The 22,783-nt window shown below is 38.6% G+C and overlaps 2 protein-coding genes across 20 annotated transcripts in view; both read right to left on the minus strand.

The window, feature by feature from the left end:
• DLG2 (discs large MAGUK scaffold protein 2) overlaps positions 1 to 22,783 on the minus strand; it is a 2,256,157-nt gene that overhangs the window by 925,376 nt on the left and 1,307,998 nt on the right. The gene's annotated exons all lie outside the window — the stretch shown is intronic.
• LOC127483603 (large ribosomal subunit protein eL32-like) lies at positions 12,236 to 22,210 on the minus strand. The gene has a single exon (XM_070076304.1). It carries the CDS (start codon positions 17,704 to 17,706, stop codon positions 17,323 to 17,325), a length of 384 nt encoding a protein of 127 aa, XP_069932405.1. The 5' UTR covers positions 17,707 to 22,210; the 3' UTR covers positions 12,236 to 17,322.

The following is a 22,783-nucleotide window of genomic DNA, read 5'->3' on the forward strand; positions in this document are numbered from 1 at the left end:
CAAACTCACTTCTTTTGAGTATGCCAATCTTATATTTCAGTCTCCTGGAATCACACACAAGTCGGGATAAAGGAAAGCTTCTATTGTGGAGACCCTAAAACAATTATATTTCTAGGCAAATTATGTTTATAGTTTTAGAGAAATAAACCCTACAATTTCTGAAGTCCAAACTGCATAATGACCATACACTGTGGAGGTCTGAGAGGACACTCCTGTGTATATTGTCAATTGTTTCACATTTTCTTGCTATTGTAACCTGCTAGCAGTCATACAGGTGTTTGCTTACCAGAAACAAGTGACAGATGACATAGTTTTGTCAGAGTTTCAATTAGCTTCCAAATGTAATGTCACTTGTTGCCACTTTTGATTCTCAAAGACAGTAAATTATACAAATAGTTGGAGCCTATTTGGCCATAAGGCAAAAAACTAAGTACAGGAAATAGCTTGGGGGTGGAAAATTTTATTCTTTCAATCACCAAATATTAACTGAATATACTACTATAATTCTGCACTTTGCCTGTTATCCAGTTCATACCATTATATCAGATGTTTGCTGCCCTGATAATCACTTCAAACTAATGGGTGAGATGTTGAATAAATAACTACTGAGGCATTTATTTAAATACAATTTTGATAGTACCAATAAGGAGAACTTTGGACATTAGAAGAATGAATATATATGAGAAGCTTCAAGGACAGCTTTCCTGAGGGAGAGAAAAAAAATTTCAGCTGAGAAAGCTGGGGGTATATTAGAAATCAAGTCTGCTCCATGCTAGATCAATCTGGCAAATAAAATCAGAAGGTGCTAAATTAACTTATACTCTGAAATTTATTTAGCTACACAGGAAAAATGAATTCCAAAATGCAAATAGCAAAACTGTATAGTTCCCAAATGTATGTTTCCCCATCATTTAAAACGGATGCCATCCAAAACCAACTTAAGTAATTATACATTTTAAGGGGAGTCTTTTACCAAAAAAAAAAAAAAAAGAGAGAGAGAAATAAAGCAAAAATGTGAGCACCAAAAACAAGAAGTAAAGGAAGAGATGGAGAAAAGGAAGGATAAAATGGAGGAAATGAAGGAGAAAACTGTGTACGGCAATTTTAACAAAATGTCAAAAGTAACATCATGATGTTTACACTATTGTTGGGATTGGTAGCAACATTGTGCTGCTAGGATAATCTTATAAATGAAACAAAGCTTTCAGATTTTGATAACAACAACAATGAAGATACCAAGTGAGAATTCTTAAAATATTTGTTGAGCAAGTAGGTTGACAGATCCCTGAGGATTTCTGGACAAAACATCCAAGCTGAAAGTATCTTTATTTTTATTTCGTTTTAAAGATGTATTTATTTATTTAAAATGCAGAGGGACCAAGACAGGGAGATATACACACAAATACACAGAGAAAGAGACATACAAATATCTTTCATCCTGTGGTTCATGCCCAAAATACCCACAAAAGCCAGAACTGAATCAGTCCAAAGGCAAAAACCAGGCACTCCATTCCAGTTTGCTACATGGGTAGCAGGGACCCAAATTATTGTGCCATTATCAACTGCTTTCCAAAGTACATTAGTAGGAAGCTGGTTTGAAGCAGAGCATATCATGCTCAAATCAGCACTCCAATATGGGATGTCACTATCATAAGCAGTGGCTTAACCCACTGCACCACATTGTCAACTTCCACTCCCATCCCTGATGATCTTCCTAAAATAATTTAAGTATGCTGAACATTTAGATTTTCCAACAACTTCAGATACTTTAAACCTAGAATTTGTTTGCCTTCCACTTCCATTGCGTAACAATATGATCATTCACTCATGTATGACTTAAAAGCTTTGGATGAGGGAAAAATGGATGTAAATCTCTAGTGGATCATCAATCAGCCATGGGATGTTGGGTGAGTCACTTAACCTCTCTCTACCTGCCATCTCGTCTGTGATATGAAGATGATGATGTTTACTCAGGATTGCTGTGAGTATTAAATGAAATAAATCTTGTAATGCATTTAGCATTGTGCTTATTTGGTGCATTGCAAGGGCTTAAATTTTAGGGTAATCATGGTGATGAATATGATGAAGATGACTACAAAGAGCCCACTACAATAACAACACTGCATTAAAACATTTAATATCCTTAAGTCCTGAAAAGATTACTAGCCCCACCAATATAATTTAATATGTTTTTATATTTATATATTTTTATATTTTATATAAAAATGTTTATATGTTTATAAAAATGTTTTTATATTTTATATTTATGCGCTAATTAAAATAGCTTGTTTCTAGATTTTTCTGACTACAAATTTTTGAATGTGCTTACTGATAGGACCTTTTCTCATTTTAGGGAGTTTATGCTTTGTTAGTTCTCTTAGCACAAGTCTGCCAATTGAGTAATTCAAATTTTCCAACATAATGATTGGGAAACATTAAAAAATAAAACAAGGGGCAGGTGTTTGGCATAGTAGTTATGATGCTCATGTCCCGGCTCAGAGAGTCTGGGTTCGATATCCAGTTCCATCTCCTGAATCCAACTTCCTATAATGCAAACCCTGGGCAACAGCATAAATAACTCAAGTGATGGAGTTGCTACCAGTCATGCGGGAGACCAGGGGCCATTGTGGGCACCTGGGGAATTAACCAGTGGCTGGAAGCTTTCTTTGTCTGTGTCTCTCTTACTCCATCTGTCTTTCTACTTCCCAAGCTTTTTTTTTTTTTTTTAAAGAAGAATTTAAAATAATTAAAAGTAAGAGGGGAGATTAAGATGGCAGAGTAAGGAGGGAGCTTGTTGCTCTGGTCTAGGATAACATAGTTTTAAAAAGTGGAAAGAGTGCAGTCTTAGGGAAGAGTTAGGGAGGAAACTCTGCAAATTGGAGGGACACACAGTGGACCTACGTAGAGAATGAGGAAACACACAACTCAGGACCCCAGCAGCTGAGAACCTCTGCACCAGCGCTGGAGAATGAGGTGAAACCAGACTTTTGCAGGCCAAGCCACTGATGAAAAAGCTGCAGGCAGAGCCTAGAGGGAATCCAGCTTGGAGCCCTATGGGGGATAGTGTACCTGCCAAAGTAGAGGAGAAAAAACAAATGTGGGGGCATGTTTTTTCTTTCCCCGATCACCCTGCAACTGTGTCCTCTAACAAGCCATTAGACAGAAGGCATCGTTTTGGACATACATAACAGCTGCACCAGCTCATGTCCACACACAACAACCAGCCAAGTGGAGACTCCCGAGTCTGTTGGGGAGAATAGACCAGGGCTGAGTGCTCCTGACTGTGGGATGCTTGTGTGCTGAGAATGTAAAAAAACTGAGGCTGCGTGGGAGGACTCTTGTTGTGGCTGGGACTTTGGGCAGGCACGTGGGAGGCTCCATCAGGGCTCCCTAGTTATCAGAGGAGGGACATTGCTGGGGAATCTGCATTTTCACTGAGAACTGCATAGATCTTTTGTGTGGTCCTTGAGGCAGAATGGATGCATAATATACCCACTGAGGCTAGCGCCCACACACTGGTCTCCTTTGAGAAGAGGGGCTCAGTTGAGTGTATGACAACAGATAAGAAGAAACCTCTCATCTAATTAAAAAAAAAAAAAAAAGAGATTTACCTAGCCAAGCCTGTGTATGTCCTAAACTCAGAAAAGATGCAGCAGAGAAAGAGAACCACAGACCAATTTCCCTGATGAACATAGAAACAAAAATCCTCAACAAAATTCTAGTCAATTGAATCCAACAACACATCAAAAAGAACCTTCACCCAGACCAAGTGAGATTTGTCCCTGGTATGCAGGGATGGTTTAACATTCGCAAATCAATATGATACATCATATTAATAAACTAAAGAGCCAGAAACATATGATTATATCAATAGATGCAGTGAAAGCACTTTGATGAAATACAATACTCTTTAATGATGAAAATCTAAGCAAATTTGGTATGGAAGGAACATTCCTCAACACAATCAAGGCTATTTATGACAAAACATAGCCAGTGTCCTATGAATGGGGAAACGTTGGAAGCATTCCCAGTGAGATCCGGAATCAGACAAGGATGGCCACTCTCATCATTGCTATTCAATATAGTCCTGGAAGTTTTTGCCAGAGCCATTAGGCAAGAAAAAGAAATCAAGTGGATACAAATTGGGAAAGAGAAAGTCAAACTATCCCTATTTGTAGATGACATGATTCTATATATAGGGGATCCAAAAGACTCCACCAAGAGACTAATAGAACTCAGAGTTTGGTAAAGTAGCAGGATATAAAATCAATACACAAAAATCAACAGCCTTCGGATGCACAAATAATGCCACGACTGAAAAAGAACTTCTTATCAGTCCCATTTACAACAGCTACAAAAAAATCAAATACCATGGAATAAATTTAACCACAGATGTCAAAGATCTCTACCATGAGAATCACAAAACCTTAAAGAAAGAAATATAAGAAGATAGCAAAAAATTGAAAAATCTTCCATGTTCATGGATTGGAAGAATCAATATCATCAAAATGTCCATTCCTTCAAAAGCAATTTACAGATTCAATGCAATACCAATTGAAATACCAAAGAAATTCTTCTCACATCTAGAAAAATTGATACTGAAATTCATATGGAATCATAGAAGACCTTGAATAGCTAAAACAATCTTATACAACAAAAGCAAAGCCAGAGGCTTCACAATACCAGAGTTCAAGAAATACCACAAGGCAGTAATAATCAAAACAGCCTGGTACTGGTACAAAAACAGATGATAGACCAATGGAACAGAATAGAAATGCCAGAAATCAATCCAAGCACCTACAACCAACTGATATTTGACCAAGGAGCTAAAATCAATCCCTGGACCAAGGACATTCTCTTCAACAAGTGGTGGTGGGAAAACTGGATATCCAATGCAGAAGTGTGAAGCAGGACCCCTACCTTACACCTTACACAAAAATCCATTCAAAATGGATTAAAGACCTAAATGTATGTTCCAACACCATCAAATTATTAGAGAACATAGGGAAATCCTGCAAGAGATTGGCACAGGCAAAGAGTTCTTGGAAAAGACCTCAGAGGAACAGGCAATCAAGGCCAAAATTAACAAATGGGATTACATCAAATTGAGAAGCTTCTGTACTACAAAAGAAACATTAAGGAAAGTGAAGAGACAACTGACAGAATGGGAGAAATTATTTGCAAACTATGTAACTTGATAAAGGATTAATAACCAGAGTACATAAAGAAATCAAAAAAACTCTACAACAAAACAAACAACTCAGTTAAGAAATGGGCACAGAACTTAAACAGTTTTCAAAAGAGGAAATCCAAATGGCCAACAGACAAATGAAAAAATGTTCAGATCACTAACCATCAGGGAAATGCAAATCAAAACCATGACGCAGTTTCACCTCACCCTAGTTGGAATGGCTTTCATACAGAAATAAAAACAACAACAACAAATACTGGTAAGGATGTGGAAGAAAAGATACCCCAATCCATTGTTGGTGGGAATGTAAACTGGAAAAATGACTATCAAAGATATTTTGGAGATATTGAAATCTGAATATAGACCTATTATGTGACCCAGCCATCCCATTCCTGGGAATTTACCCAAGGGAAATGAAATCAGCAAATAAAGAGAGTTATCTGCATCCATATTTATTGCAGCTCAAGTCACAATAGCTAAGACATAGAATCAACCTAAATGCCTGTCAACTGACAACTAGATAAAGAAATTATCGAATATGCATTCTATGGTTCAATACACAGTGGTAAAAAAAAAATGAGATCCGGTCATTTTCAACAAAATGGATGAATCTGGAAAACATCAAACCTAGTGAAATAAGCCAGTCTCAAAGGGACAAATACTGTATGTTCTCTCCTGATCTACAATAACTAATAGAGCACCTAAAAGAATATCTGTAGATGTGAAATTGACACTTTGAGAAGCAAGGACTTGAGCGGCCCTTGTCTTCACTGTCAAGGAGCAGTTTTTCTTTTTATCTTCTTCATACTATTTGTTGGACACTTTACTTAACATAGAGTTAATCATATATGCATAAAGTCAATTGAAAATCTGAGTAAAAATAAATAGATAGATCTCAGTAAAATAAGAGTTGGAATAAGAAAGGGAGGAGTAAGTCATAATTATAAAGCTGTATAATTCTGCATACATTCCTACAGACTTACCTCTAAAGGTACAGTTTAAGAACTTGCCATGGGTCCCCAGATCCCATTAAGATGAGTGGTAAAAATGCCATCTTAAGTGTTAAAGTGATCATATTAAATTTAAAGTGATCATATAGATAGGATTAAGTGTTAAAGGGATCATATAAATGAGATCAAATGTTTGGCAATATTAATAGATAGAATTAAAAAGGAGAGAATGTTCCAAAATGGGAAGCAGTACACAATCGCTTTAAATAGCACTCTGACCTCAGAATCAGCCCTTGAGTCATCCTGGTCTGGCTGAAAAGCCCATGAGAGCATTTCAGGCATGGAAAGCCAAGCTATTGTGGCATAAAAGTGTCATACATGAAGGAACTCTGTGAGTGAGACCCCACGGGATATCCCAGGGGAGAGAGGGGGGCATTAAAAAGGATGTACTTTTCTCTGAAGGGAGAACTTCCACTTTGCTTATGGCCTTGTCTAAATACTGACAGATATTATGGATTCAAAAGGCTTCCATAGCCAGTGCAGCTCATGTCAAGAGCCTCAGGTGATCACTGTGCACTTACTTACCATGCAGGATTTCTGTCTTCAATGAGTTGTATTATGAGAATTGATTCTAAAACTTGTTCTCAAACAGGTTTTTTTTTTTGTGTGCGTGTATGTACAAATTGTTAAAATCTTTACTTAGTATAGAGTTGGTCTTCTGTGTATAAAGTTAATTGAAAATTAATCTTAATGGAGAATGGGACTGGGAGTGGGAGAGGGAGGAAGAGGTGGGGTGGGAGTGAGGGTTGGAAGGCAGGCATGGTGAGAAGAATCACTATATTCCCAAAGTTGTACTTATGAAATTTGTACTCATTAAATAAAAGATTTCTTTGTGGAAAAAAATAAAATAAACAAATAAGTAACTCTTAAAAAATTAAAACTAGAATCATATTTATCTGACTTAATGACATCATAACTGAAATACAGATGTTATAGCTTCTTGTTGAGAGTTATTTGATTTCTCTAGCTCTATCTCATCCTGCTTCCCAATGTGCCATTGCAAGTCCAGTATCTTTTATATTTGATCTAATTCTGTTCCTCTAACTCCATGTCTGCTTGTTATACCACAAAAACGTGCTTACTCAGGGAGTTACCAGTGTCTCATAAAATTTGCTCCTTTACTTCCAATCCAGTTTGGCCTAATTTAGAGATTCCCCTAACCAAGACCACTGGGCCCCATGCTAGTCACATGGAGCAGCTTCCTTTCCTGGCTTCAAATTTTTGACCCATTTTCTTGGATTTCACAAAATCCTTCCCCCCTGGTGGGCCATCATCTCCAGTGCTAAACCACAAGTCAGTAACCACATTAAATGCCAACCATGGATCACCAGGAGCCAAGTCCAGGAAAACAGCCAGTTTTCCCACCCTGAAGCAGACCTGTGGCTATGCAGCATTTCTGGGATGAAGAGAGGCAGAGCTTGGCTGACTGCAGTAAGAACAGTGGATGAAAAGCCATATTTGCTGAGTCGAGTTGTGATTAACCACTAATGAAATATGCTTGCCTTATCCTCACACATTTCCATTTCCAAACACAATCTAAGGACAAACAAGCATTTTTTCTCTCTCTCCTCAAACACACTTATACCACACACACACAATGCCTACAAAATTATGTATATACGTGCATTAAGCTTCTCTTAACTATTTATTAATTAATTTGCCTATTTGAGAGAATGAGAGAGATTACATTGCTGGTTCACTCCCCAAATGCCCCAATTGTTGTGGGCAGCACCAATGCTGAAGTGAGAAACGGGAAACACAATTGAAGTGGCAGGGACCCTGTTATTTGAGCCATTGTTACTGTTTCTCTGGGTCTGAATGAGCAAAGAACTGAAGCTAGGAGCTAGAGCTAGGTATAAAATCAAGTACTCCAATATAGGATGTGAAATGTGGGCATTCTAACTAGCATCTTATTTACTTGGCTACATGTTCACCCTAGCACTAATCTTTTCTGATCTTGATAAAAATTTGTAAGATCTTCTATGATTGTATCTGACAATCTTTGTCAGGATAATTTTTTTTTTCACTTTATTCTATTGTTTTAATGTGTGGACATTCTATGTGAATTTTAACACATTTATTCATTCTCTGTAAGCTTCAGGATATTTTTTATTCTATAGTATTGTGCCAGTAATAGTATATATTAAATAGACATATATTGGAAAAACACCTATAAGATAACTTACTTCTTAACATAGACAATATAAATGGAACCCAAGGTCCAGCTCATATAATCCAACCTCAGAGTAAAGGCCATGCACTTAGCTCACTGTAGAGAAGACTCAGTAATACTTGGCTATTGTTATTATTATTCTTGTAACATACTTATTATGGAAAAATTAGAAAAGTCATATAAACAAAGAGAAACCATACTAGATATATATGTGTGTGTGTATAAATATATATATATATATTTCTCCAAATATAACCCTCAAGTTCCTCATATATAAAATGATAGTAATGGATATTTTGAAATATTCATGAGAATTAAGGAAGATAATATATACAAGGCAGTCTTTATCACCCATTAGTCATCATTTTACTAGTTGTGAATTAATGTGGATTTGCTCACTAGGATCATTTAGGACAAATATTTGTTATTGTGAGGGATTACATTACAATGATGTCTACACAGACTATATATGAAAAATTCAAGAGTAATGGATGAAAGGAAACTACATTTTTGAAGCATTAATGATCTTGCCACTATGGCAACAATTATTTAAACAAATCCTCAATATAACATTTTGAAGTATATCTTGTTTATCATTTCTGTTTTATATCATTTATAGTTAAAGCTCAATTATAGAAAGATTAATCATTTACCACCTTCTACTCTTCATAGTTGATGCAGAGGATATTCAATAAGTGCTTTTGACATTTGGTCATGTTTGTCTTTTTAAGAAACAGAGAATATACAAACATGATCTCTCCTGCTTTCAGTTCACAGTCCATATTTTAAAAATCTCATCTCAATTTGGTGCAATGGTATCAACTTTTTCTGTTTAAGAATGAGTCAGGACTCAGTGTGATGTTCTTTGTTTAGTGTCTCTAACAAGGTCACCCTTTAGGAAATGAACTCTGTACCCTAGAGCTTCAGCATCTCCTCAGGGAAGCAGTCCCCATTAAAACAACCACCTTCAGAGAAGACTTGTACTTTACTCATAAGGTACTGTTGGTACCTTTACTTCTTATGGCTGAGATTGCAAACTAAATTTTGTCAACATGTGAATACTTTTGCTTTTTTCTCTCCAGAGAAGAAAACAGAAAAATAATTATGGGGAATTTAATTTTTTTCAAAATCAGTAAATCTCTTGGTCATACATTCATGTAGAAGCCATACTGGTTACTTAGAGATTAGTCTGTATGTGCACGGGGAGTAGTATGTTTACTGAACTCTCTGAACCCAATTATAGAAAGTTCCCCCCTACTTAGTAAGCACAGCCAGAAATACGGCCAGAGGAGAAAAACCAAAGAAAATAATGAGGTATCTCTTCTGAAAGTTTGGTTTATTTGCTGATTAGTAATAGCTAAAGAAGGAATATCAAAGAATGCAGGCCACTAGCAGTATTTCTCAGCCAATAATCTAAATTTGTTTTTAACACAAAATCCCAGCAGTTGCCTTAATCTTCCAGAGTTCTATTGTCCACACTGCCCCAGGAGAGAGAGGGTCTTCTACTGAACTGATATATAAAGCCTAGGTCTCCGTGTACTGTATATTTTGTGTTAAATTCAAAGTGCCTCTGGGGAAATAAGTGACTGCTTAGACAAATGTTAGTGGCTTTATAAATATTGGAAAAATTTGTTGTAGTGATTAATTATGACTATTCAGACATCTAAGAGGTAGGAAGGAGAGGAAAAATGAAATACATATATACCCACACCAAATCCTGAATCAGGTCATATATCAGAAACTCACATATGTATTTTCAGAAAAGCAAGCATTATGATCCATTTTACAGATCACTTTTACTAACTGAGGAGTTTTACTACTGGGGAGTTTTACTACTGAGGAGTTAAATAATACCTAAAGACACGGGCCGGCGCCGCGACTCACTAGGCTAATCCTCCGCCTAGCGGCGCCGGCACACCGGGTTCTAGTCCCGGTCGGGGCGCCGGATTCTGTCCCGGTTGCCCCTCTTCCAGGCCAGCCCTCTGCTGTGGCCAGGGAAGGCAGTGGAGGATGGCCCAGGTGCTTGGGCCCTGCACCCCATGGGAGACCAGGAAAAGCACCTGGCTCCTGGCTCCTGCCATCGGATCAGCGCGGTGCGCAGGCCGCAGCACGCCGGCCGCGGGGGCCATTGGAGGGTGAACCAATGGCAAAGGAAGACCTTTCTCTCTGTCTCTCTCTCTCACTGTCCATTCTGCCTGTCAAAAAAAAAAAAAAAAAAATACCTAAAGACACTGAATTTCAAAATAATAGAAGTAGGACCAGAATAGGCATCTCCTGACCTTTCTACCTGTTGCTTCTTTTGTTTTATTCAAGGAAACAAAATCATTGCTCCCCAGCCATGAAGTTCTTTTAGGGATACTGTCATACATCAGCAACTAGGCATAAGACTACAAGATGCAGAAGTGAACTCAAAAGCAAACAGGGTGGTAGTAAGGGGGTCGCTCTTGGAGTAAAGTGAAAAATATTCAAGCTGCTTGAGGAGGAAAGGAAATGCAGAATGGTTTGAAACACAAGCAGGGTGATCAACATGGTGAAGGAAACCTGATTGATGGGGCACTGCATCCTATCCTAATGGAAGGAAAATGGAAAATAGAAGAGTACCTTTGAGCATTTTTGAACCAGGAAAGTGAGCAACTGCTAAGCCAGGCGCCCAAACAAAAGGAACTTAAATCTGGTAAGGCGGGTACATGGTGAGGCTCAGGCTTTGGGGTCCCAATAAATAGTTGCTGAGAGATCATTGCTTAACTTCTCTGAGATTCAGTTTCTTCATTATAAAGGAGATGTCATAATACCATTCTTGAAAAGTTATTATCTTTAAAGATTTATGAGTACATTAATACTTGGTTGTTTCACAGGCATCCAGTATAAGATAATGGTGATGGTAGTATATGTTGTTAGGAGATATTTTCATCATAATTATATAGTACAAAGTTATATTTATCATGAAGTTTAAAATAATCCCAATGTGAGAAAAAAAGCCCTTGATTATGCTTTATGAACTGTTTTCATCATAGGCAGGACACTAGCCTTCACCTGTCATTGACTGATTGATCAGATTTGTTAAACATCTAGTATGAATCAGGAACTGTGCCAGGAATATAGCCACAGAAAACAGAATAGTATATAAATGTTGTGAAATACCAGATTTTTAATATATACTAAGCATTTGGGGAAGTACAGGCTATTGGAAGTGCTCAACAGGCGATGGGAAGGTGATACTTTGTACTTCATTTGAACTATTGACTATAGTCATCATTTTACTTAATTCCTAGAATGACTGGTACAGATTGTCACAACACTTTTCAGAATGTAATATTGCATACAGATATAAGGTAGAGGTATCATCGTTATTGCTCTTTTTATTACCCTCCTAAATGAATTTATTTGAAATAGCCTATAATTTAAAATTTTGTCCTAATAATCATCAATGGAAAACTATATCTTGAAATATCATCCCATCCACATAAAGTAGTTACTACCAACTATTTATATTGTTTGTGAGAATTCAGTATGATTATGTCTCATGCCATCTAGTTATCTCCTCTATGAAAAGAATCTACAGATGCCACCAGTTAAATGACATGCCTACACTTATACACAGAGTGAGGAAAGAATTCAAATCTCTACCTTATGTCTTGCAGAGTATAGCTTATCAAAGATTCCTTCATTAAAGTCAGAGATGAAGAAACAAAAAAAAATACCAAATTAGGAAGGAAATATTGACAGTCTAGTTTGAAGTCTCCTTGAAAAGGGAGCATGTAGCGCAAAGGGCTCAAGGCAACAGATGCTGGAGCCAGCCTATATGAGTTAACAGCATGCTTTTTGGGTTTTTTTGTTGTTGTTGTTGTTTTGTTGTTTTTTGTTTTTTGACAGGCAGAGTGGATAGTGAGAGAGACAGAAAGGTCTTCCTTTTGCCATTGGTTCACCCTCCAATGGCCGCTGCGGCCAGCGTGCTGCAGGTGGTGCACTGCACTGATCCGAAGGCAGGAGTCAGGTGCTTCTCCTGGTCTCCCATGGGGTGCAGGGCCCAAGCACTTGGGTCATCCTCCACTGCCTTCCTGGGCCACAGCAGAGAGCTGGCCTGGAAAGAGGGGCAACCGGGACAGAATCCAGCGCCCCAACTGGGACTAGAACCTGGTGTCCCAGCGCTACTAGGTGGAGGATTAGCATATTGAGCCGCGGCGCCAGCCAATAGCATGCTTCTAATGCTTGTATACTACATGACCTTTGGCTTAAATTGTTTGTACTCACCTTTGTTGTTCCCTAAAATTGGGGGTGATAATAGTACCTACTCTGAGGATTTTGGAAAGACTCAATTGCTCATCTATGTAAAACTTTTAGGACATTTTCAGTATGTACCTGGTGCTCACCATATATATAGTATTATTATCATCACTAATAACATGATTACTCTCAAAACCATACATCTCCTGATGGAAGGAAACTAAAGAAAGTAGAACCAACTCAGAGCTCTCCTATGTTTATTTCTAGTTGGAGATGGCAGAACGTTGGGTGAAGTGCAACCAGACATGGACAAAACCTTGCAAAGGGGATAGTTCAATTTCAAACTTTTTTTCACTTTAAAAAAAATACTTCCCTCCTTCAACTTAATCACAACATCTGTCCAAGGTCCTTCCCATTCATCCTCCAATTATTCATTTCTACCTGCGGATGTCTTTCTAAAGAAGAGATGAACTCAGGTTTGGACCTAGGGTAGTAAAATTTTGGAGCTAAAAATTACCCGATGGCTGAACCTTTATTGGCAAGACAATTTCTTGCAATTTGCATACTCACTCATTATTTCTTCCACTATGTGGATGATCAGGGTGGGATTTTAGACTCTGAAATATATTATCTCTGAATATTTTAAAAAATTTAAAAAGTCCAAGTGGATAATGTTGTGTAATTGTTCAGAATTTCTCTACAGACAAACCCCGCTACCTGTAAAAATTAAATGGCCTTTCTCCCAGTCTTGACTGGAATCTGCTTTAAGCCACATCCATCAAACTGTCCCCACAAGGGTCCAGAGACCCCCCCCATTTCCTCTCCTCTATGAAATCCTTTCATTACCTGGTTAATGCTACTCTTAGGATCATTGGTTACTATTCTCACCCTGTCTTTTATACTACAGTGTCTAAGTGCTTACAGCAGGTTATAATGGAACAAATGAAGGCCTTTAGCAACCAGGCAGTCAACCAAATGCTGCTATGGGAATATACTCGGCTCCCCACCCAGGAGACAGCAGCTTGAGACATCGCCCCAAGCCAGGGAAGAGTACCTCGTTGCCCCAGGCTAGCAGGAAGTAGCTCTAAAGACAGATCATCATCCCTCTACCCCTCCTGGACTTTTGGGACTATGTAACCCCATACAAATCCTGCTTTATAAAAAACAAAAGGGGGGAATGGTAGGAAACTGGTGCAGTTTTAGCCAGGTGGCCACATGGTCCAACCTCTGTGGTCAAGCTCCACCCCCATCCTAATGGGATTCGATGCTCCTGCTTCCCTGCCTGCCCTCGGGCAAAGTTTTAAAAGGGCCTGTTCCTGAACATGTGCTCTCTTGGTTCTTCTCTCCTGCTCTCTTGGCTCCTCTCTCTAGGCTCTTCCCTTCTCTCCTCTCACCCTCTCTAGCCTTCTCTCTTCTCTCACTCCCCTCTTCCTCTCCTCTCTCCTCTTTCTCTCTTACTCTCCTTCTCCCTCTTCGCCCCTTCACTCCAGTCCGTTGGGTGTTCCCCAATAAATCCTTTCCCTTAAAAAAAAAAAAAAGCAAAGTGGAAAAAAAGAGACCTGAGCTTCATTATATTACTTTTCAATCCTTTGCATTTCAATCCTAAGCCTATACGTATAATACCTGAGATCCCTAACCACAGCTCATTTTGGCTAACTGGTTCAATTGCAACAGAAAGTGCTGAAAAGGAAATGCTGCAAAAGCAAACTCATGAAATTAAGGGAAAAGGAGTTGGAAGGGAAGGGAAGGGAAGGAAATGTCAGCCAGATCATTTAATTTCCCATAGATTATCTTTCCGAATGTGGACCAGCAAGAACAATATTTATGCTGATGTTGGAAAATTACTGTGGCAATTCATATGTAAAACATGAATTTGGAAATTTTGAAACCAACATACTTGGAGAATGTGAAAGCAACATTTCCAAGTGAAGCAAAAGTTTTGTACCTGAGTAAATACCAAGGCTTCAATAAAGTACATCAAGCTTGATTTTTAAGTTTGGATGTTTGACTTTTAATTGATCCTATTTCTAAGCTACTGAGTAGTAATCATGTTCTAGTCTCTTACATTTTGGAACAGGAAACTTTTTTAATGGGGCCGGCGTTATGCTGTATTGGCATCCTTTATGGGCACCTGTTCAAGTCCCAGCTGCTCCACTACCAGTCCAGCTCCCTGATGATCAGCCCAGGTGCTTGGGCCCCTGCTACCCACATGGGAGACGCAGATGGGGCTCCTGGCTCCTGACTTTGTCCTGGGTCAGCCCCAGCCATTGAAGCCATCTGGGGATTGGACCAGCAGATAGAAGATTGATCTCTCTCTCTCCCAACCCCCAATCTCTCTTTCTTTCTGTAACTCTTCTAAATAAATCTTAAAATCTATCTATCCATATAAATATACAACTTTTTCATGAAAACTATTGGATTGATGATGATGATGTAAGGAGAGTCACATGAAGGTTCTTATCTCCTGGAATGAAAGTCATGTTGAAGATGCAGACGGTGTTTTAATTTATATTTACTAAATTGCTACCTAATGTTTCATAAATATTCACTGTAACTTTATAGTGAGAAACTCAGAGCTGGATTACCTGTGAAGCTTCATGGTATAGAACAAGAGTTAGCAAACTGAAACTTGTGGTTCAAATTCTGCTCACCCCCTGTTATTTAAATAAAGATTTATGGGAACATAGCCATGTCATTTGTTCTGCTTTTGTGCTGCAACAACAAAGTTGATTAGTTACATAAGAGACTGGTATACAAAGCATAATGTATTTACTATTTGACTCTGTAGGAAAAGTTGGCTAAATTTTGGTATAATGTAAAATGCAGTGGGTTATGAAGTAGCAAGTTAAAGTGGTATTTCTGAAAATATCTCATCTATTTATTACCATAATTTTCAGAAATTGATAGCATTGTGTTTTTATTAAGATAAATTCACATTTTAACATTATTTCTCAGCCTGGGATATTTTCTTCAAACATAATCATCACTGAATTCTGACACTTCATCCTTCAAGGCTCTCAGCTCAGAGAAAGCCTCTGCAAAGACTTCTTCAGAGCTCTCAAGTGGGTCTGAGCACTACTTTCTATGTCCCGCTCACAATAATTCCTGTATTAGAGAATATTTCACTTGTTTATTTACCTGTCTGCTCTTCACTCTAGTCAATAAGCTCCTCTAAATTAGGCCTGGTGTGTTAATCATTTTCCTATCTCATCTCTTATATACTGCCTGGTGCATAGTAGGTGCTTAGTAAGTGTTTATTTTTTACAAGATTTATTATTTATTTGGAAGACAGAGTTACAGAGAGGCAGAGGCAGAGAAAGAGAGCTCTTCCATCTGCTGGTTCAGTCCCCAAATGGGTGCAATGGCCGGACCTGGGACGATCTGAAGGCAGGAGCCAAGAGCCTCCTCGGGGTCTCCTACTATGAAGCGGGGGCCCAAAGTCTTGGGTCATCTTCTACTGCTTTCCCAGGCATAGCAGAGAACTGGATCAGAAATGGAACAGCCAGGTCTTGAACTGGTGCCCATATGGGATGCCAGCACTACAGGTGGCAGCCTTATATACTATGCATCAGTGCTGGCCACAGTAAGTGTTTATTCAAGTTAGCTTGAAAACAAGATGGTTACCATGCTCTTGAGAAATTCACTTGTGTAAGGACACTTAGGATGTGATTAAGTTGTTTTAACCCAGATATGAAACCAAATCAAGAGTTCTTTTTGTTTTTTATTACTGCGTTTAGTCTGGAGACTAAAGTTTTCATTTGGTTTCCACTACTGAAATCTGGACTTTCACTGTGTATATCTAAAATAAGTATGTTATACTATGGGATGTTTTCATGATCTCTTTCCTAACATTCCATGTGTTTAGAATAGCCATTTCACTAAATCATCACGAAGCATATGAAAAAGAGACAATTACAGTAAATGACTATTTTGTGGTTGGTTTCAGGGCTGACAAGGCCACGTCTCAATCACCTCTCCATAGATGACTGCTAATCACTTTTGAATGATAAGGAAAGCCTTCCAAGCTTCACATAGGCAGAGGCTGGAGAGTCACTTCTGTGAGAGCTTCTGAAGAAATAAGTGCATTGGGGTGGGGGAGAATCCTGTATTGGATGACCTCTTAAACGTGTCTCACCCTTGAGAATATTAAGAGATGCAGTAAGCCAACTACCTGGAATTGTCAAGTGGACACACCATTGCTGAATAGCCAAATTTTATAGATGCAGTGGTATGCCCATTATTTACGTCTGCCCATCGGTGTTTGGTTTACTCTGTAAAGGAACGAGAAATCAATCAGAGGTATTATATGGAAGGTTTCTTAGATGTACTAACTCAACATCTGCTTTCAACAATCTCCCTTGACTATATCCACTATAGATTTTATAAGAGCTAAATATCTGTGCTTCTAGCTTCTTACGGCAATGAATGGCTATATGACTGAATTCTGGCCAGCTGATGGAAGGAAGAAGTTTGTGGGGATTCTGAGCAGCTTTTGTAACCATGACACACAGGACGGAGATTGCTGCATGCCTTTCCCCCAAGAAGCAGAGGGCATTTCATGACCATGACAGGAATCAAGAGGTTTACAGAGATGTCAGTCTTGATGTTATAAGCTTACTTTCAAAGTTCTTTATTTGGGATAAAAATAATTTCTATTTCTTTTTTTTTTTTTTGCGGTTTTCAAGGTTTTATTTAAACACAAACAAAATGCGCACCCAAGCCGCCTACTCATTTTCTTCACTGCACAGCCTGGCGTTGGGGTTGGTGACCCTGATGGCCAGTTGGGCCGCTCTCTCCACAATGGCTTTGCGGTTCTTGGAGGAGACGTTGTGAGCAATCTCTGCACAGTAGGATGTGTTGCACATCAGCAGCACCTCCAGCTCCTTGACGTTGTGGACCAGGAACTTCCGGAAGCCGCTGGGCAGCATGTGCTTGGTCTGCTTGCTGCTCCTGTAGTCAATGTTGGGCATCAAGATCTGGCCCTTGAATCTTCTCCGCACCCTGTTGTCAATACCTCTGGGTTTCCGCCAGTTACGCTTAATCTTGACATACCGGTCAGACTGGTGGCAGAAGAACTTCTTGGTCCTCTTTATGACGATCTTGGGCATCACCAGGGGTCAGAGGGCGGCCATGGTGCCGAGGAGAAGGCAGCCACCTCCGGAGGTAGCGCCAACAAAGAGAAGGCTAATTTCTATTTCTTTATCATTATTAGGAACAACGCTGCTTGCAGCCTGGATTATTGCCGTCTCCTATATATTGAATGGGACTTATGGAAATTTAGAGCCAGAAACATGTGGATTTAAATCCCCATTCTAACATTGTATGATCTTAGGTAAGTAATTATATCTTTCTGAGGTACAGTAATTTATATCATATGTTTTCTCTGGTAAGTAGGAGTTAATATAGAATACAAAAATGTATATGAATAAAATGAACATCTTGTGATTTGACTGTTGTTTTAGCCTTGCTTTTATTCCTGTGGAACTGTGGTCTTTCTACTTTTTGTTTATTGAATATTATATTTAGTGCTACCTTAAGCCTGGGATTGAAATTATATTTTTGTGAAAATTAAAGAGAAAAAAAGAAAGGAAGGAAGGAGGGGAGTTGACGGAGGGAAAGAGAAAATGAGGGAAGCACTGTTATCTTTTAAAAATTACACCTATGAAATACATGAAATCTGTTCTTTTTATATTAATAAAACATTTTTAAAATATTAAATATGAATAACAATGATATTCATACTTGTTATAAGTATAACAAGAGGTAACACAGATGAAAGTGGTGCAGAGTAAAACCTCAAGGTATCATATGCTGTTATCAACATTACACATCATATTTATGCAATTTGATGAGCACTATATACATGGAAAATAACTTATTCATTTTTTGTACTCTTTAAAATATATGTTAATCATGAAAAATCATATCCATTTACTAGATGAGAATACAAAACCTCAAAGAGGCTAAATAATTTGGAAAGTCAAAGCATCCAGGAAATAATTAAATCGGAATTTTATTCTATATTTCACTCTAACCTGTACACTTTTGCTTCCATATCTATGTTTTTCTTTCTTCTTTCCAAGAAGCCAAATATTATGTATAGTGTTCATGTTGGGAAGCATGAAGTTTTGGAAACTCTGGAGTAAATAAATTAACTCATATTTGTTTTCTATAGATTTCCTCAGTATTTCTAATATGCAAGGCAGTGTTTTAATTATGAATGCTTTCCATTTTTATGGAATATGGTGTAGAGTTGAATTCTGTGCCCATAATAAATGGGTATTGAAGTCCTAATCTGCTGTACCTATGAGGGTGACCTTATGTGAAAATAAGGTCTTTGTAAATATACCCAATTTAATAAAAGCTCATTAGAGTGAGCCCTAACCCAGTAAGACTGGTGTGCTTAGAAGAGGAAATTGGACACAAGCAGTGACATCACCATATGAAGACAAAGGCAGATATTAGAATGATGTATCCAAAAATGAAGGAATGTCAATGATTGTCAGTAAACCATGAAAAGCAAGGAGAGAAGTACAGAACAGCTGCAGAAGGAATTAGTCAAGTGAACATCTTAATCTTGGACTTGTAATCTCCAAAACTGTGAGGCAATAAATGTCTATTGCTTAAAAAAATTACCCAATTCCTGGTAGTTTACCACAGAGGCCCTAGAAAATTATTAAACATGGAAAAACACTTCCTGGAAAAAAAAAATTCTGTTATCAATTATACTAACTCCCAGTTTTTATCTCCTGGTTGATCACCTCAAGTTCTTTTATTTAACCCTTCCTCCTGTAGAATGGGCTAAATGCACAAGATCACTATTGACCCCTAGTTATCTTCACCTTATTAATAAAGTCAGAATGACAGATGTTGGGAACAAAATATCAGCAGATCAAGAAATCGTTTCCCAGTGTGTGGGGTATAAAGCAGGTTCCTTTTAGGGCTCCTTTTTTCACTTAAACTTTAATGACCAGATGCAGATTGAGATATGTGAGATGCAGGGATATTACTCCCCAGAAATTACTTTTTTGGAAAATTGGGAAAAGGCATACTTTATTTGATATATTATTTCCATCTTTAGGAAAACTCTTCAAATATGAAGAATTTCTTTGAAAAATAAATTTCACTAGTGAAAAGTTGTCAAAAGAAGTATCCAGATCCATGATATCTAGATTGTGAATGATGCACCCTTATGGGGAATCTTTATGAGGTATACAACTTGAACAACTATTATATGGGAGCTCTAACACTATTAACACTTCAGTGACTATAAATATAGACACCCTTCCCTGGGATGTGACATGGTATTATTTTCCAGATTCTGAGCAGACTCAACTAACAAAAAGCCCTACTATCCCATTGTTGTAGAAGTGGTTCACATCAACAAATATATACCAGTGTGATCATTTTTAATAGATATCTCATCCAAGTTAATTATTTGGGAGCCAGTTGGAAGCTGTACACATCATCCTTATATATTTAGCTAGGCATGCCTTTTCCCATCACTTTATCCTTATAGGTACACACGACAGTTACTATATTAAAATAACTTTGATATTAACGGATTGTTGATTTTTCAGGAATTTGAAAAGAGGACCAGTGATGTGGCGAAGTGGGTTAAGCCTCCTCCTGCAGTGCTGGCATCTCAAATGGGTGTTTCTTCGAGTCCTGGCTGCTCCACTTCTGATCCAGCTCCCTGCTAATATGCCTGGGAAAGCAGTGGAAGATGGTCCAACCCTGCACCCATGTAGGAGACCCAGAAGAAGCTCCTGGTTCCTGGCTTCAGACTGGTCCAGCTCCAGTCATCATGGCCATTTGGGGACTGAACCAGCAGATGGAAGATCTCTCTCTCTCCTGCTTCTGCCTCTCCCTCTCTGTAACTCTGCCTTTCAAGTAAAATAAAAAAAATCTTTATCTAAAAAAAAAACACCTAAAATTGCAAAGGTCATTCATTTTAACAGATTTTCAACCTGAAGAGACTTGTGGACATGTTCCAGAGTATTCATAAACTTCTTAAAATCACATGCAAAGATCTGTGTGCATTTGCAGTTTTCTAGAGATGGGTTATATGGCGTTCCTGAGCTATCCAAAAGGATATTTCAACGTGAAGGGCTTTCTTACCTGTATCTATGTGGGTTAGAGGATACCTAGGATGAGTTTTTTTTTATATTTTAAGATCAATTTATATATTTGAAATGGGAGAGAGAGAGAATCTTCCATCTGCTGGTTCACTCCCCAGTAGGCCACAATAGTCAACTAGTCATTGCTGGCTCAGGCTGAACCAGAAACTCTATCCTGTTCTCCCACATGGGTAGGTAGCAGGGGTCCGATTACTTGGATCATACTCCACTACTTTCCCAGGCACACTAGCAGGAAGCTAAATTGGAAGTAGAGCAGCCAGACTCAAACTGGTGCTCGGATATAGGATTGCAGTGCAAGCAGTGGCTTAACCTACTGCACCACAACGTCAGCCCTAGGGAGATGTCTTAAAAACCTGCCTCTGACCATAGATGTTATTTCAACAAACCTCATGCAGTCACTCAGGCCCTTGTCAATACAACAGGAGGTTTCTAAACCTTACCTAAGAAACTGGAGAGAATAGAATAGAATAGAATAAGAATAAGTATGTAGCACAAGAAACAGAGTTAATGCAACAGTTGTCAGTCAATGAAAAATGTTCTTTAGTGTTATTTTTTCCCAATTTATCTGATTCCCAATAAATGGCTCTGATTTAATCAAACACATAAAATCCTTGTACTGCAAGAATAATCTCTTCAGTTTTATTTCACATTTATCAAATTTTAATTGAACAAAATGGCATTTGTGGAATATTTACTAAGCAAATATTCTTCATCTAGTCTTCTAGACACTTTACAATCTGTCCTTGAATTAATCTATGTTATCAAAAAGCAAAATATGAGAACAAATCAGTGTTCTATACCCATTTCTCCTCTTTCTCAATATAAGCAATTGCTTTTAGAGAGTCATGCTTTGATATCTGCTCATCTACCTATATAGTAAAGGATTTTCTTTTTAAGCTCTAGGAAATTCATTATTATATTTATTTTAGTGACACTGTTGACAGCACTGCAAGCTTTACTGTATAAAGTTCTCTTTTTGAGTCCCTAAAGGAAATACTGTTCTCCTCTTTGAGTACCAGGAAACAAATCTGTTATTCAAGAAAAATTATTTCAAATAGTAAAAGATTATAAATAATAATCCTTATCATGGTTACCTCCTTCATTGGCTGCTAAAAGACAACTCAAGCATTAGTGTTTTTTTTTAAGTTTTTTTTAAATTTTATTTATTTATTTTTTTGACAGGCAGAGTGGACAGTGAGAAAGAGACAAAGAGAAAGGTCTTTCTTTGCCGTTGGTTCACCCTCCAATGGCCGCAGCAGTCGGCGCACCGCGCTGATCCAAAGGCAGGAGCCAGGTACTTATCCTGGTCTCCTATGGGGTGCAGGGCCCAAGGACTTGGGCCATCCTCCACTGCCTTCCCGGGCCACAGCAGAGAGCTGGCCAGGAAGAGGGGTAACCGGGACAGAATCTGGCTCCCCGACCGGGACTAGAACCCAGTGTGCCAGCACCGCAAGGCGGAGGATTAGCCTAGTGAGCCTCGGCGCCAGCCAAGCATTAGGTTTTTACTTACTTTCAGCAAATATAGGTGATCCCTGTGCCATGTATTCTATACAAATGTACTCAAGATTTCATCCATTTTGGCCGGCGCCGCGGCTCAATAGGCTAATCCTCCACCTAGCGGCACCGGCACACCGGGTTCTAGTCCCGGTCGGGGCGCCGGATTCTGTCCCGGTTGCCCCTCTTCCAGGCCAGCTCTCTGCTATGGCCAGGGAGTGCAGTGGAGGATGGCCCAGGTGCTTGGGCCCTGCACCCCATGGGAGACCAGGAAAAGCACCTGGCTCCTGGCTCCTGCCATCGGATCAGTGCGGTGCGCCGGCCGCAGCGCGCTGGCCGCGGCGGCCATTGGAGGGTGAACCAACGGCAAAGGAAGACGTTTCTCTCTGTCTCTCTCTCTCACTGTCCACTCTGCCTGTCAAAAAAAAAAAAAAAAAAAGATTTCATCCATTTTAACCCATATATTCTCATATTTCAGACTATTTCTTATAATTCTATTTTACTTTTCATTACATTAGGATTTATAGTTATTTAAATTCCTTCTCAAATA

This window comes from Oryctolagus cuniculus, chromosome 1 (genome assembly GCF_964237555.1).
Source record: "Oryctolagus cuniculus chromosome 1, mOryCun1.1, whole genome shotgun sequence".
Lineage (NCBI taxonomy): Eukaryota > Metazoa > Chordata > Mammalia > Lagomorpha > Leporidae > Oryctolagus > Oryctolagus cuniculus.

What these genes read in the sequence shown, in the direction of transcription:
- LOC127483603 (XM_070076304.1), bottom strand. Translation starts at nt 17,706, where the DNA reads ATGCCCAAGATCGTCATAAAGAGGACCAAGAAGTTCTTCTGCCACCAG.